Source organism: Sinohyriopsis cumingii, chromosome 8, assembly GCF_028554795.1.
Source record: "Sinohyriopsis cumingii isolate HCF-2022 chromosome 8, ASM2855479v2, whole genome shotgun sequence".
In the NCBI taxonomy this organism is placed as follows: domain Eukaryota; kingdom Metazoa; phylum Mollusca; class Bivalvia; order Unionida; family Unionidae; genus Sinohyriopsis; species Sinohyriopsis cumingii.
In genome coordinates this window covers 60,408,872-60,424,480 of record NC_142968.1, presented here as the reverse complement: position 1 = coordinate 60,424,480, position 15,609 = coordinate 60,408,872, and the positions used below count along the sequence as shown (strand labels likewise).

General features: G+C 32.3%; 1 protein-coding gene across 1 annotated transcript; it reads left to right on the top strand.

Moving 5' to 3' along the window:
* The first annotated feature begins 377 nt into the window (after positions 1 to 377).
* LOC149793649 (uncharacterized) lies at positions 378 to 14,075 on the top strand. The gene is made up of 8 exons (XM_089966444.1): positions 378 to 530; positions 687 to 1,001; positions 3,261 to 3,530; positions 4,035 to 4,295; positions 5,056 to 5,094; positions 9,160 to 9,273; positions 11,621 to 12,129; positions 13,165 to 14,075. The coding sequence occupies exons 1-8, from the start codon at positions 461 to 463 to the stop codon at positions 13,285 to 13,287; spliced, it is 1,701 nt and encodes a 566-aa protein (XP_089822570.1). The 5' UTR covers positions 378 to 460; the 3' UTR covers positions 13,288 to 14,075.
* The last annotated feature ends 1,534 nt before the right edge of the window (positions 14,076 to 15,609 follow it).

Below are 15,609 nucleotides of genomic sequence, written 5' to 3'. Positions count from 1 at the left end.
CAAGAAGACAAAGTCGACATACATTTAGACACAGTTTTGTGTCCCTTGTTCAAGCTACCCTCAACGGCCGTTTATTTTTATGCGATATTAATCAGCATGGTTACTGAGTGAAGATAAGTCAGCTGACCCAGAATATTTGGCATCGGTTCAATTTCTCCCACTATGGTAAAACATTATCATGCCACCACTGCTATCAATGCCTATTTCAAACTGTATTGATTAATTGAAGTCTACTTATCAAATATGTGTAAAATATATAATCATAACAGAGACAAAAAGAAGAGAGAAGTCATGATTCACATCGCGTTTATAACAATGGTCGGAAGTGTAACTTGTTTTGACAAGAACACATATTTCGTTCACACGAGCATCAGATTCGTTTCACATTAACAAAGACATTTACACTATAAGACGATTACTGTCATTTATCGATATCTGTGCCTGACATTTCATTACGAAAATGGGTCGCATGTGTGTGATGATTATATGGTTAAGCATAACCTACACGATGGAGGAAGCTAAAGGAAAGGGTGGGTACGATCAATTGTAGAATATATTAACATTTCAAAGATATTAGGTTCTAATCTATTCGTTATGCAAATATAATTATAATCTTATATGTTGGAAATTTATTTCCTTTCTTCAGCGTATTTTAAATAGTTTGCTTTATGTCATGTTTCATTTAGAATACGTCGTTGCAATCCCTGGATGCAATGCAACATTGGAATGGACACTAGGAGCAACCTATTTGGAATCATTCGCTCATTCGGTAAATGTATTCAACGCAAATGGACTTAAGATTGCAGAGAAGAATGCTATGAGATGCAAAAATGGGACAGACTCTACAATATATTGTGAAGTACGGAAAACCAATAATACGGATTGGCAATTCGATGTGGTTTTCTTCAACGTAACCCAAGCCAGCAGTGGGAAATACACGGGGCAAATACAATACGGAAAAAGAGAGGAAATAAATATTACCACGCAGCTAAAGGTTATAGGTAGGTTAATGCAAATAATAAATCTATTTTCTTTATAATCAAGAAGCTACACATCTTTATTCCAAGATAAATCACATCCGTTCTTGTATTCATGTCAAGCTTTACTAAGCTGTTGGGTTTGCTATAAAGCCATCAACAGTAATATGAACCTAAGTAAATTGCTTAGATGTGTGCAAGGACGAATCAAAATATTGGCACAGGGAGTTACAATCACTATCCATCCCTCCATTTATGGGGAAAGTAGAGAACGTTTCAGTAAGAAACCACGACAGTTTACCTATTAAAGCATTATACACGAACTTCTCTCAAAGCAGTAACCTCTTTTCATGCTATTGTTTTAATGATAGCAATACTATATAATAATAATCACATTCCTTAAAAGCCTTTAACGTATACATTTAAGTTTTGGTTTTGCTGTCATTTTGGGGTTTTCAAGTCTGTAACCTGTTGACAATGTGACGTCGAAGAAGCTAATAATAATAATAATAATGAAATTTATTTCAGAGGCTAACTCAGTCAATAAACAAGACCTATTTTTATTAATATCCATTTAATCTTAAATGGTTGATCTGGCTTTCTATTCAGATATTCAGTCTGTATTTCCCAATTATACATCCAGTTTGTAACTACTTATGTCTTTCCTCTAACGCAATCACGTCGATATTCGTTTTGAATTTCTTTTACGTTGTAAAGTCAAACTGAAATGGAAAGCATTAAAGTGGGATATGTCATAAATAAAATAAAAACCCACATTCTTATTTTGTTCCGAATCGGGGAAAAATAAATTGTGTTTTACATGGCTTATGAGTGCATCGACTAATATCATTGCCATATCAAACTCTTTGTTACCTCCGACTCGAAACATACTACGTATGGAGTTATGTGCGTGTATCACACAACCACACACACACACACACACACACACACACACACACACACACAGGCACACACACACACACTAATACATTCTTCAACACGTTCATTCAAACACTAACATCTTCATTTGTATTCAAGACACTATCATACGTTCTACATACATGCTATAACCTATATAGCTAAGCGATGAACACTTTAATATTATATGTCTTCTATGCTTTATATTTCTTAGTCCATAAAGTTAGAATGAACGAAAATAGCATCTTTAATATTATTAATTCTGACATATTCTATTATGGTTTAGACACTTATTTGTAACGATGTTATATTCCACTTGCTGGAAGACGTTTTATTCATAATAAAATTTGATAATTCCAAATTAAATATATTTTAGACATTATATCCCGTATATGTCATATTTAGGCAATATATTTCAGTGATTCTTCTAACTTTATATCATGAATGGAAATTGTGCAAATATTTATCTGTCTTATAGATTTTTTTCGGATGAGTGGGAATCGAATGTATTTATCCCTTATAACTTATAATCGAAGTTAGTGTGTACTTATATGCTATACTGTGGAAGGCAATACATCTGAAGCGAGGAGAATAATCCACTTCAGCAGAAAATATTTATGCATCCGATTGTACTATAATCTTATGATCTTCATTATGTTCTTGCATGACAAAACAGTTGTACTTGACATCAAGAAAAATCTTTGAACGGATATTGTATAGTTAATTTTAGACCCAGTTTCAGGAATACGTTGTCTATTTTGAATGTAAAATATGCGCAACTATGTTTTATTTGTGACTTTTATCTCATGAAACTGTCATAGAGGCGGTAAGATTTATATAAACAATAAATATTTAAAAACTCTAATAAACAGTGATGTGGTGCACAAATGGTTATAACCATAATTTATATTTTCTAAACATAATAACACATTTTAGTTTTCATATTTGTAATGACCAAGATAATGAACCACAACTTAGATATATGTTTTCACTAACAGGCATTGATTTAGTATTCAAAAGTTTGTTTTTATGTCAAAGTTACTGATGGAAATAGCATGTACTGCATATATATTCATCAGATAGCAAATAATATCCTAACTTCATGGTTAATGTGCAATAACTATCCAACAGTAAGGTACTTGTAGTACCATTCTACTTAGCTTATTTGATTCCTCACATGTAAGTTGTTGAATAGTTCCTATTTCCTCTTTTGGGGATGGTTTTCAAATGATAGTACTCCAGTATTTTCCTTTTAAAACTTCCTATAGACCAATAGCACGTTCCTTATTATTATTCCAATATGGCAAGTTAAGATTCTTCTTTCTTTGAAAATTTTACTGTATTTTATTTGGTTTTATCTTTCAGAGCAGCCGACAATTGAAGAAGTCCACATGTCTATTCTTCACAGACCATTGCATATTAAATGCAGTGTGGACAGTGAATTCGATAACCTGATCTACTACTGGAAATTAAACGGGACATACTTAAATTCAACGGATCGCATGGACATAAACTCTTCTAATTTGATGTATGAAAATATAATGATGGCAGACAAATGGAACAATTTTTCATGTTTAGCTTGCTCCGATACCAGCTGTTGTATTGAAAGTGAAACTTATGTTCCAGACCCATATTGTAAGTAGATGTATGCGTTCCAATTATAATTATTATAATTAATGAAATACTCTGTACATTTATATAGCATATACCCAAATATCGTTTTAGACCTAGAGCGGCCAAACAATCAACGATGAACATAGATAGATAGATAGATAGATAGATAGATAGATAGATAGATAGATGGATAGATAGATAGATAGACTTATAGAGAACACGTGGATAGAAAACTACAGCTGAACTATGTATCATTTACTTCGACGAAAATTGGATTTCCTTCTCTCTGTATTCTACCTCGAGTTCGTTACGTAAAGGTTTGGAGGTTTTCAACACTTTCTATATTTTTTCTTCCGCCCCCAGACTCATCCTTGGAGTTAGATCAGTAATATCTTGCCAATCACACCAACATATGAGCAAACATACCAAGCTCGTCAGGCACAATTATCCTTCCTACATGTTACATCTCTTAGGGATTAAAATCCTACTGTAAACGTTACAATTATATTCTCTTCTTATATTTAGATGGACCTGACAGTGTGACGTTGAGCTTCAACAACAGTGATATTTACCTAACTGTAAATGAAACTTTTAAGGTTAGTTGCTCGGCCAAATGCAACCCGAATTGCTCTTTTTCATGGGAAGGTTATGTCGCCAGTCAGAATGAAGAACTTTTAATCAACAGCTTCGATTCAAGAATGGCTGGAACTTACCGCTGCATTGCAACAAATACTAAAACGGATGTAACTAAGAGATCAAAAACCATTTCATTGCATTATGTGAAAGGTAATAATATGAGTTTTATATAGATATTGATATACATTCACGCCATATTTCTGTTTTTAATAATATCCCTGCCTAAATTCTGAAATCTGGGGCATTTAATACATTTTAAACATGATGCATCATTTCCCATCTATAAATTATGTCAAGCGAGTAAGTGTTAGAGTTACCACGTACAATCCATTGACAACTGAAGTGTGCAACAATTAAATCTCCTATTTTACCTTCGACATTTAGCCAAAGAAACAAGGTACAATTTCATTATATATAAACATATATATATATATATATATATATATATATATATATATATATATATATATATATATATATATATATATAACGTTTATTTACTTAAACTAATCCATAATAGTCCTTATAAGTGAAAAAGACTATAGATTACTGATAATTCAACTGAAAACTGCTTAGTCATATTGCCAACGAATGCACTTTGCAATAAAATCAAGAACTACTCCTAAATTATATATTAATCAATAGTGTTGAATTATATTCTTGGAAATGAGACAATAACAAAGGCTTCTTAGTTCTCTTCGCCGAAGATATTAATTTGTTCCATTAATAAATAGGAAATAGCAACTGTTCTTTATGTAATAGTATCATATTCTTGGCAGTATGCCACAGAAAGAACTATATATATACAAACAAACTCTTCATTGCATATGTTCGCGATCTTTATTTAGGTGTAAGAAAAGAATAAATGATTATCATTATCCTTTAATAATGTAGCTCCATTTCAATGTAGATGCTTCTACAGCTTCATCAATTCTGGAAAGCAATGGAGGTAAGTAGGTTTATACATTGCCATCATCTGATCTACCTGTAATCGTTTCTTAGCAAACTTCAAGCTTTTCAAATTAATTTTGATTTGCATGAATCTTAGCGTATTTTGAGTTTAAGCAATGCACTTTGATGATGCTTATGAAAGAGTAAAGTCTTCACAATGACAGAAATCAAGAAGAACATAAAGGAAGGACCATTCGTACTTTGAAAAGGCATATGGCATGCAATTTGTTTTTTAATGTAATGTCAACAGGATGCAATTCTTTCTTTGTTCATGTATGAGCTTTCTGTGAGAAATCTTTATAGAAAAAAATACTGCCCCGTTTGCTCCAGGGATGCATTATCATTTAATACTGCACGTTTGTTTGTCCGACTGTCCATCCGATCGTTTGTGCAGTCTCGTAAAGTATGTTAGCAATATTGTCCGCAATGTACTCAAATCAACGCAGACAAATTAAATCTGGCTCATTATTGACCTTCTACGAATTAGAAACCTTTAACTTGGAAAACATTGCTGACAAGATTAAACGGGAGCCACTAAAGGTAGAGAAATAAATTTCATTAGGTGTATTTATATGTATGTCAGTTGCATTATTAAACTGCCAAGCCAGTACTGCAATTTTTTAAAATATGTTTATGCATCTTTGTGAATTATTTGTACATACTATCACAATTCAGCACAATCCACACACACACAAACAAAATAGAAATTAAATTTGCTTACGTACATTTAGCATGTATGTGTAGATGACATAATTATTGACTCAAGATATCTCAACATTTGTTCAATTTTAATATATGTTTTAACGTTTTGAGACCTACGACTCTTGTGCAAAAACCATGTTAACACAATTAAACAATCATGACTCGAGGTAGGCACATTAAATACAGTAAGACTACTTTTTCTCGGAAGGTAAATTAAAATGCACGCAACGGCATTTATGTCAAATGCAATATAAATCCTGCCTTGCTAAAATTGTTTAAGTTGTTTGGCTCATGAGTATCATATATCTGGAGACAAACGTAAATTGAAACGACAAACGTCATCGACACAATTTTCCATACGATCAGAAACTGTCTTCTTCTTGTTCCCTGCGGCATTTCTTTGGAATGTGGGATTATAACTTTTCCACCATCAATCATGGATTCTGAAGACGTTTTAAAGTAATAATTCCATTTTAATATATCAATAGACTACCATATAGAAAAACATCAGGACCTTTACTTGACACGATTATTACTCAATACAAAGCGTAACATTTCGCAAAGCAGTATGAGTTCCTCCGAGAACAGGATACTTATACTTATGTTGTGAAAAGCGGAAGACAATGTGAAACGTATAACAATATAACCTAAGGAACCAGCCCTATATATAGCAGAACATCTGCAAAGTATATAAAAAGTCGGTGTCGACTACATAGTCATAGCTCTTTCTTTCCTATGTATAAATAAAAACAAAACGTGCACATTGCTGTTGTAGCATACACTGCTTTCAGACAAGGTCTTTATTTAGTTTAAAAAATAACGAGATTAAAATTTGATTTGATAAGAAAGATCGAATGCTGTATATAAAAGCGTTTCTGGTGGTATGGGTATAAAACAAGCCGAATTAGATGTTGCACGAAGTCTCAGGTGTAGCTGTTCCTTTAGTTCTAATTAAGTTTCGTGCCACATTGATATAATGTTTTGAATAATCATTAAAGGAGAAGGTGATCTATAGCATGGTTTTGAAACAAAAGTAGTAACAATTGCAATATATAGTTTCAACAGGATCGACGATATATATTATTAGTAGCGCAATCAATGACAATGAAATCAACCTCAAAGTATTTAGTTTAATCAACAAGGATTGCTAAAATAATAATTACAATAAACCAAAATGTTAGAAACTTATTCAGGGTTGACAAAAGCTTTCGAAGTCAAACTTTTGTGAGGAAGTGAAGAAAATGAAAGAGACATATATATTATAGAAAGGACTATATTGAATATGGGCAATTTTCCGCCCACTATCCAATTCTCATTACATGATGTACACTGCATGTATGATATGTGAAACATTTATTTTTTCCATCCGTTTTGTGTTCAGGTGCCAGATGCAATAGTAACAGAGTGTCTAGAAATTATTTAAAAATAAGGAAAGAGTAATCGTATTTTCCATTTACTTATCATAAATAATGTTTTACCAAGAACTATTCACTCAGTTTAAAATTACAGTATGTAGTGTTATTATTTTGGGAGTGATAAAGCTGTAAAAATAAGGTTTGTTTTCTTAAACTAATCCAAAATAATCCTTAGAAGCCAAAAAGACTACATATAACTGATAATTCAACTGAAAGCTGCTAAGTTAAGTTGCCAACGAATGCACTTTGCAATAAAATCAATACCTACTCCTAAATTATATAATAATTAATAATTATATATTAATTAATATTGTTGAATGATATAATTGTAAATGAGACAATAACAAAGGCTTCTTAGTTCTCTTCGCCGAATATATTAATTTGTTCCCTTCTTAATAGGAAATAGCAACTGTTCTTTATGTAATTTTATCATATTCTTGGCAGTATGCCATATATCACTCATATATACGTACAATCTTTATTTTTATTGTGTCTTATTGATGCTTGGGACAACATAACATTTATCAATACTTTCACTTCCGTATCCTTGAGGTAACCTATTATCAAAATATGATCAGTTTAAAAATTATATATTTGTCTGAACATTAATGCAAATGTCAAGCCAAATGTAATCGCCGTTATAACATGATAGTAATATTTTGGTATCATTGTTTTAAATAGCAATGGAAAAACGCAAAATGAATCACAAGATTCATTACTTCGATTGTTCGACTTATGACAGAAGCACCGAAAAACGATACTGACACGAGCTCAGTGTTCATTCAAACGCCAAGGCTCTACAATAGTTTATTTCAAATTCTAAACACTTGATAATGCATAAGCTGGCTTATATAATTGCTTCACCAAGCCCATCTCTCAGTAGTAAATTTAAAAAAAAAACAACTAATAGTTTAAAAATGTATGTTACATACGTAAAACTTTCTAAGACTTATATATAAAATAAGTTAAACACAAAAGTATAACCTACACTTCAGAGAATCGGCATGTGTATAATCAGAACTTTATTCTTTCTTTATGATATAATATGAACGTTGATAAGAAGTTATATATATATATATATATATATATATATATATATATATATATATATATATAATTTTTCATCAAACGTAAGCTTGCAACCGTACTCTTCTTTTATCTAAAAGGTAAACCTTTCATCTAAAGCACCATTGAGTACTTCAGTGCTTCAGTGATTTGTGGTAAAATAAAACTACTTATTTGTGAGATTTTTTGTTTTTCAAATTGATGAAGCACTGCAGTTAGAATATGTTTAGGTCTGGAAAGCTTGACACCGTATCCCTATAAAATAACATAGATTGAACTTATTCGATCATTATCCAGGTTCAAATTAAAGCCGTAATATCACTGTTTATGCATATTTAGAAAATTCATAAAATAAAATATATGCCAAATATCACAGAAATGTTTAGTTTAAAAAACCGGCCTCTATTAGGAAAAAAGTAATCGATTTCCGCTTTGACTTTTCTGATTATTTGTTAAGGGATACTAAATTATATATATATATATATATATATATATATATATATATATATATATATATATATATATATATATGTATTCTTGATTTCAATCACAATTATTAACATACTAACGAATATATAAATCAAATAGTATGCAATACAGTTCTGATTTAGAGACACAAGGGTCACAACGGTTTAATATACAAGTGAGTTTTGACAATAATATACGAATGATTCATATTATGACACAAGGTTATTAAAATTGCTCTATATAAATATATCCCAGCGGAAGATAAGAGTTTTACACGTGACGTAAGATACAATTGTTTCATCAAAATGTGTCACTAATATCATGGAGAACAATCTGCATTTCATAATACTTATTGTTTTGACGATTTCACATATTTATGAAGCTCTGAAACAATGCGCAATTATTTCTTTCAGATTCCCTGTTAAAACCTCTTGGCGTGGGACTATTCATTGTGGCTGTTTCTCTGATCATGGTTGGAGTTTTAATAGTTGTCATGCATAGGCGTAAATACGCCTCTATAAGATCAGGTATATTTACCATCCACCAGGCTTCCCAGGCCTGCTTTTAAGATGCGGTATATATATATATATATATATATATATATATATATATATATATATATATATATATATATATATATATATATATATATGTGTGTGTGTGTGTGTGTGTGTGTGTGTGTGTGTGTGTGTCTCTCTGTGTGTGTGTGTGTGTGTGTGAGTGTTTCTGTGTGTATATATGTGTATGTGTGTACTTATAATTGTTGAAGACGTTGGATATACATGCAATTAGCAATTTGAGGGTATCAACACACATGCATATGTATTATCCGGCAATCATAAAAATCACTTCTATATGAAAAAGGCTTTGTTCAAAAGCTTAATAACTAATACATTATCTGTTTATTTATTTGGAGGTAAAGAAATTCTCAGTATTCATTTATTTTCTTTCAATCTGAAAATACTTAATCAAATATTTCTGCGGAAACGATTTTGATTGGTCCTTTCCTTTACATCTCCCCTCCGCCCAATAGTAACCGATTTTCAATCAAACACTCAACACACACACACACACACACACACACACACACACATTTTAGTTTTATTTTATTATAACAAATTAAAAAATATCCAGCATTTTGTCTAAACTCTACAGATGACAACAAGTTTAATCAATCAACTACTAAGCTTAATCCCATTACTCAGTCACGCATGATTGTAATGGTTGCAGTAACTGTTTAAACAGTTCCGGTGTCGACAGACTGGTTCTGGCTTAATTCTGTTTGCATGGAGAGAATATGTGAACATATGGGGATGTGGTCATTTCTATTTTCTTCAATTTTTTTTCATATAAATCTATTATTTTCATAAGCGGTAGGTTTTAACTGTAAAACGGCGTGTAACGTAGACAGCATTATCAACGATATTTTTGTCCTACAGCCTCAAAAATCACATGTGAGTTAAGGCCAAGCGGGTACTATGTATATGTAACCGTGACAATTGCCTAGGTCACATAATTGACTTTCTACAGAAAGTGTATAGCTGTCGATAGAAGTACTGTAAACATACGATCTACAAAAGTACGTTGATATACATTTGATTCATAGTAATAAATTACTTGGCCTTCAACAACTTGAAAATAAATTGCAGGATTTTTACATCGCGTTCAGGCAAAATAGATTTGTTCGACCAACCCGATTAACACTTCACTTATACACACACACACACACACACACACAGATATATATATATATATATATATATATATATATATATATATATATATATATATATATATATATATATAGAGAGAGAGAGAGAGAGAGAGAGAGAGAGAGAGAGAGAGAGAGAATTGTAAATAGACACCAGACAGAACGGAAAGTCCTATCCCTGGATTCCGTTAGAAGAATGCTTGATTATAGTATGCAGAATTAATATTTTAATACAAACAATACTATCTTACAGGTTAGATAATTTTTAGTTTGAACCCATGTCCACGGGTAAACGGCACCCATCACCTAGCGTGCACACACGAGCCCATATTCTCTCACGACTAAGCACACATCACCAAAAAAATGATGTTACTCAATCGATGTTATATGCACTCGTTTGTAGAAGATTCTCTCGCATGACGACCTAGTAATTAATTTTCATGTATATACACAGTCATTCCGGATTCCTATGAAAGAAATCAGGTTATATAAAATTAATTATCGAGAATTTTAAATATACACCAGACAGAACGGAAAGCGCTATCACTGGATTCCTATAAAAGAATGTTTGATAACAATAGACAGAATGAATATTCAACTTAATGTTTTGAAAAAGGTTTTGCATAAGTTTTGTAACGAATATTGTACTGTTGCATGGTGACGAAATCATATTGCTATACTGCCGCATAGTGAATACAATAAACAAAGCTGGATACATGTAGTAATGTTTATCCGTATGACACATTTTTTGCTTTAGTTTTTTTTTTTTTTAAATTCATGTTCATGACTCAGAATCAACAAAATGTTAGTAATACAAATTACATTGAACACACCATGGCGCTATGAGTTATTTGACAAACTGAATACAAAGAATAATATCCATATAATAAAACTGACATATTTAAGACAGGGAACAGACAGGACGTATTTAACATGATATCTAACAAAATAAGCAGAAATAATAAACTAGAGTTATAGTTGTTATATAATTTTCTTGAATGTTTATATTGAACTGATAAGGCAATTTCTAAACTATAAAGTTTGAATCTGTAAAAGATTCACGAAAAGTTTATATGAATTCTAGATACGGGTAATAACTGATACAGTCAGTTAATACAAATGTACATTCATGTCTTCATTTCGCGCTGTTTTAATTGTGACAGGTTCTCCGACAGTGCATAAACCATGCGCAGTATCTTCGGATAGAGACATCCCTCTAGACTTAAACTTCAAGAAACGTGACAGACCCTTTACCATTCCACCTATGCAAGAACGCACACGCAGCATGATAAGAAGATCTTTGAATCCTGGTATAAACAGAAAATCCAGAAGTTGTGAAGCAATTTTTGACGATAACCATGACTCGTGGAATCCAGTTTGTCAATTCTTATCTTTGCAGACATTGATACAATTATCACACACGATTGGAAGATGCGCCGAGAGAGAGGACTCAATAAGCAAGCCCTATTTTTCTAAGAAAGGCAGCAGGTTAAGTATGAATGGACCAGGAAATGGTATCATGCTGGAGGAACAGTATTCAGAAGTTCAAAAGAACAAGCAAATAAGTAATATCGAACAGAACCCTGGTGCAACATCTCATATAATTAATTACTTCCGAACTGAGAGTTTCGAACAAGAGCCCCAAGAGGATCAATATAGTACTGTAGATGAGGTAACCATATTTATGTGTCTGTCTCTCTCATTCTCTCTCAGACTGAAAAATATAATCCTAAATCGACATCTCAAGTTAACCATGTTTTAATTTGAATATATATTTTAAATATGAAGCTTGCAGAAAAGAGAACAGTTTGATTTATGGATCGGTGTCTCCACCAACGCTGTATCTTGTTCATTTTTGATGATTCGTTTTACTATCTAGTATAACGCTTCACACGCAGAGTAAAGTTATTTTAGATTGCGTGTGGTGACCTTGAATGGTCAAATAAGTGGGTGCACTTCTTAAAGTCACCTATTACAAATACGCAACATTTTATATATAATGGTATAAAGAAGCTAATAAGTGCAAAGTGAATGCATTTATCAATGTGCTACATATAAACTCTATTGTAACTACATTTGAAGATGACGGTGCAGTAATTCGAACAACAAGGTACACACATTAATGTGTGTACCTTATTATTTAATTACTGCACCGATCACATTCGTTCTTCATTGTTTAATTTTCCACATTCTTGGTGATTTGCTTATCGAAAATTTAGTCACCCTGGCGTCATATACTTTTATAGCAGGAGAAGTACTAGAAGAAATGCTATTTTTTCTGAGATCACAAGCTAACGTGCTAACGTACCTCCAGCACGCGTGACATACTTAAATTTAGTTACGTCCGACAAACACACACACACACACACACACACATATTGGAGCATGTGTGTTCGATTTAGTTTTTTTCTGATTCAAGTTACAGAGCTAGCAGTCATTCTGCTCACATGAAAGCTTTTGTTACCTATTTTGTAATAACGTAGTAACTTAGCCTCTGCTCCATACAACTCAATACCATGATATTTACCTGATTCTACACATTTAGCAACACAGGATAAAAAGGGGTCTTTTCAGAAACCTTTATTTTTTCCCCCAAATCTAACTTTCTTTCTTTTTCTGCATCCATCCTTCCATTTATTTATTTTATGTCTATGTATTTTATTATTTTAAAAACACGTGTAACGGTTCATCTTTCTTTTTCTAATAGACTAGCTGGTCGGTCTACGATTACGCCAGAGCGAATAAACAGGAAGAAAATCTCCATAAAAACCACAAGAACACTGAAGCAAGAAACTACGATTATGATTATGCCACTTTGCCTCCTCTGTAACAAGTGTATGATTTGTGAAGTCAAAGATGGCTGCCTGCTTGTAACTGATAACCTTTATAAGCGTGAACGGTTAACTTTGTTCTTGTACAGATATAAGATCGCTCAATCCAGGGGCGGATAATGATTGAGTTACCTCTGAAGCATTAATGTCCTCTACTTTTCAGATGATTAGTTCTACTCGGCCTTGATACTTATTAGTGAAACATCGACCTATGCACTAAACATGTCTCATCTTTAAAGTGAAAATTACGATCATTATATATCAGCATTAAAAATGTCATTAACTAAATGATCCTTAGCAAAACTACTATTATGAAAAATGTATATAATACAGGTACAACAAGACGTTTTAAACACAGCTCTGTGTCTTGCTTTTCAAAGCCCACGTTTGGTGACTTACCTTCAGCAGAACCCCATTCAGTCATTGAGGTTAGGCTGTATGCAGTTTCAGGCATCTAAAACGGTAAAAACATTCAGATAATAATTATGCTACAAAAAGTGCTTTAGCCATTATTATTAGCCATCGTTGCATCCATCTAAGACTAAAACGTTTATTTTCAGTAATATGCATCATTTATTAAATCATTTAAAATATATGAATTTGTTTTAGATTTATGTTGAACTTTGCCATTCCAGTGGTTAATATTTCCAATACCATGGCAACATGTGATGTTTCAACATTAATTTGTTCTCCATCAGTTCTAAATCCATTTCTGTCGAATCTTTGTAGACTAATCTGTCAAATTTAACAGATCTTGTATTGATGTTGTAAATACAGCCAAATACAAATTTGCAAGTTTATTTACATCTAGTATCTTTTTGTTTCCCTTTTCCATCCCGGTCTGCTTGAATCATATTGATACTGGGATTGTTTATACTTATCTCGATTGTATTATTATTGAACGTAATCTGTAAATCTATAAACTTTCTCAAATAGTGCAGGATGTATTTTTGTGTGTTTGGAAACAAAAGTTCAACATTTGTGTCTCTGCGGTATCTTATTTTGTAACAGATCTAGCTTTGGCCACTCTTTCGTCACATCCAGGCTTGCAAAGAAATGTACATAATCTCTTGATATTGAACTTCCGGCTGGTTTTTTTCTTACGCTCATGATATATGTACATTACTGTATGCATTTATTGATATTATGAGAATTGTTTTCCAATTATTTAGCGATCCCACTCAGCGCACACTCATGAAATTTCGGCGTTGACTTTGGGCATAGAGGTTTTTTTGTCTGATAAAAAAGCCGAAATGATTTAGCATTGAAATATCAATAAATTCAAGATATGACGTTTAATATATCCTAGGGACCTTCGGGTACTTTTATCTTTAAAAATGTGAGTGGTGCAAAAATGTTCTCATAATAGAATATTATATTTTAAATTGTTTCAAAATTACCATCTCGCTTAAACCAAAAAACAGCAGTTTAAGCTGGTTGGGTGGGTCGTGTACACGTCCTTATAATCTTATCAATAACCCCGAGTTATATATTCTTGCATATCAAATATGTATTATTTAATTTGCTTTATTTTTTCATAATTGTATGCATTTGTGAAGGTGGCACTTTATCACCAAACAGAGTGCTTAATTTTATATGTATTTTTTGCTTTAACGAACGCTACAGAGCTCTCACCAATCGCTATTTATGACAAAGCATGTGTTAGAGCGAAGTGTTATCTTTATATATAAGTAATATATATGGGACCCCGTGTAGAGTGTATGTTGAGTCAAGGATTATTAATAGCTGGGTTCCTTACAGCGAACATTTTCTCTATATTGCTATCCGGTGGTGCAAAGAACATGAGTTTAAAGTAAATCGAAAATAAGAATAATTGGACTGGATACAAAGACATATTAAATTTTCAAGGTGGCACTTTATTACCAAACAGAGTGCTTAATTTTATACGTATTTTTTGCTTTAACGAACGCTACAGAGCTCTCACCAATCGCTATTTATGACAAAGCATGTGTTAGAGCGAAGTGTTATCTTTATATATAAGTAATATATATTGTATCCCGTGTAGGGTGGAAGTTGCGTCAAGGATTATTAATAGCTGGGTTCCTTACAGCGAACATTTTCTCTATATTGCTATCCAGTGGTGCAAAGAACTTGAGTTTAAAGTAAATCCAAAATAACAATAACTGGACTGGATACAAAGACATATAAAAATTTTCAAGTAAGCTTAACGTATACAGTTTAGTCACCTGTGCCTAGCATTGGTTAAGAGCTTCAGGTTGGAGTTCTGAGTGATGTCCCGTAAAGTTTATTTTGTTTTGTATGGATTGGTAACATGTAACCAACAACGCACTTTACTTGAT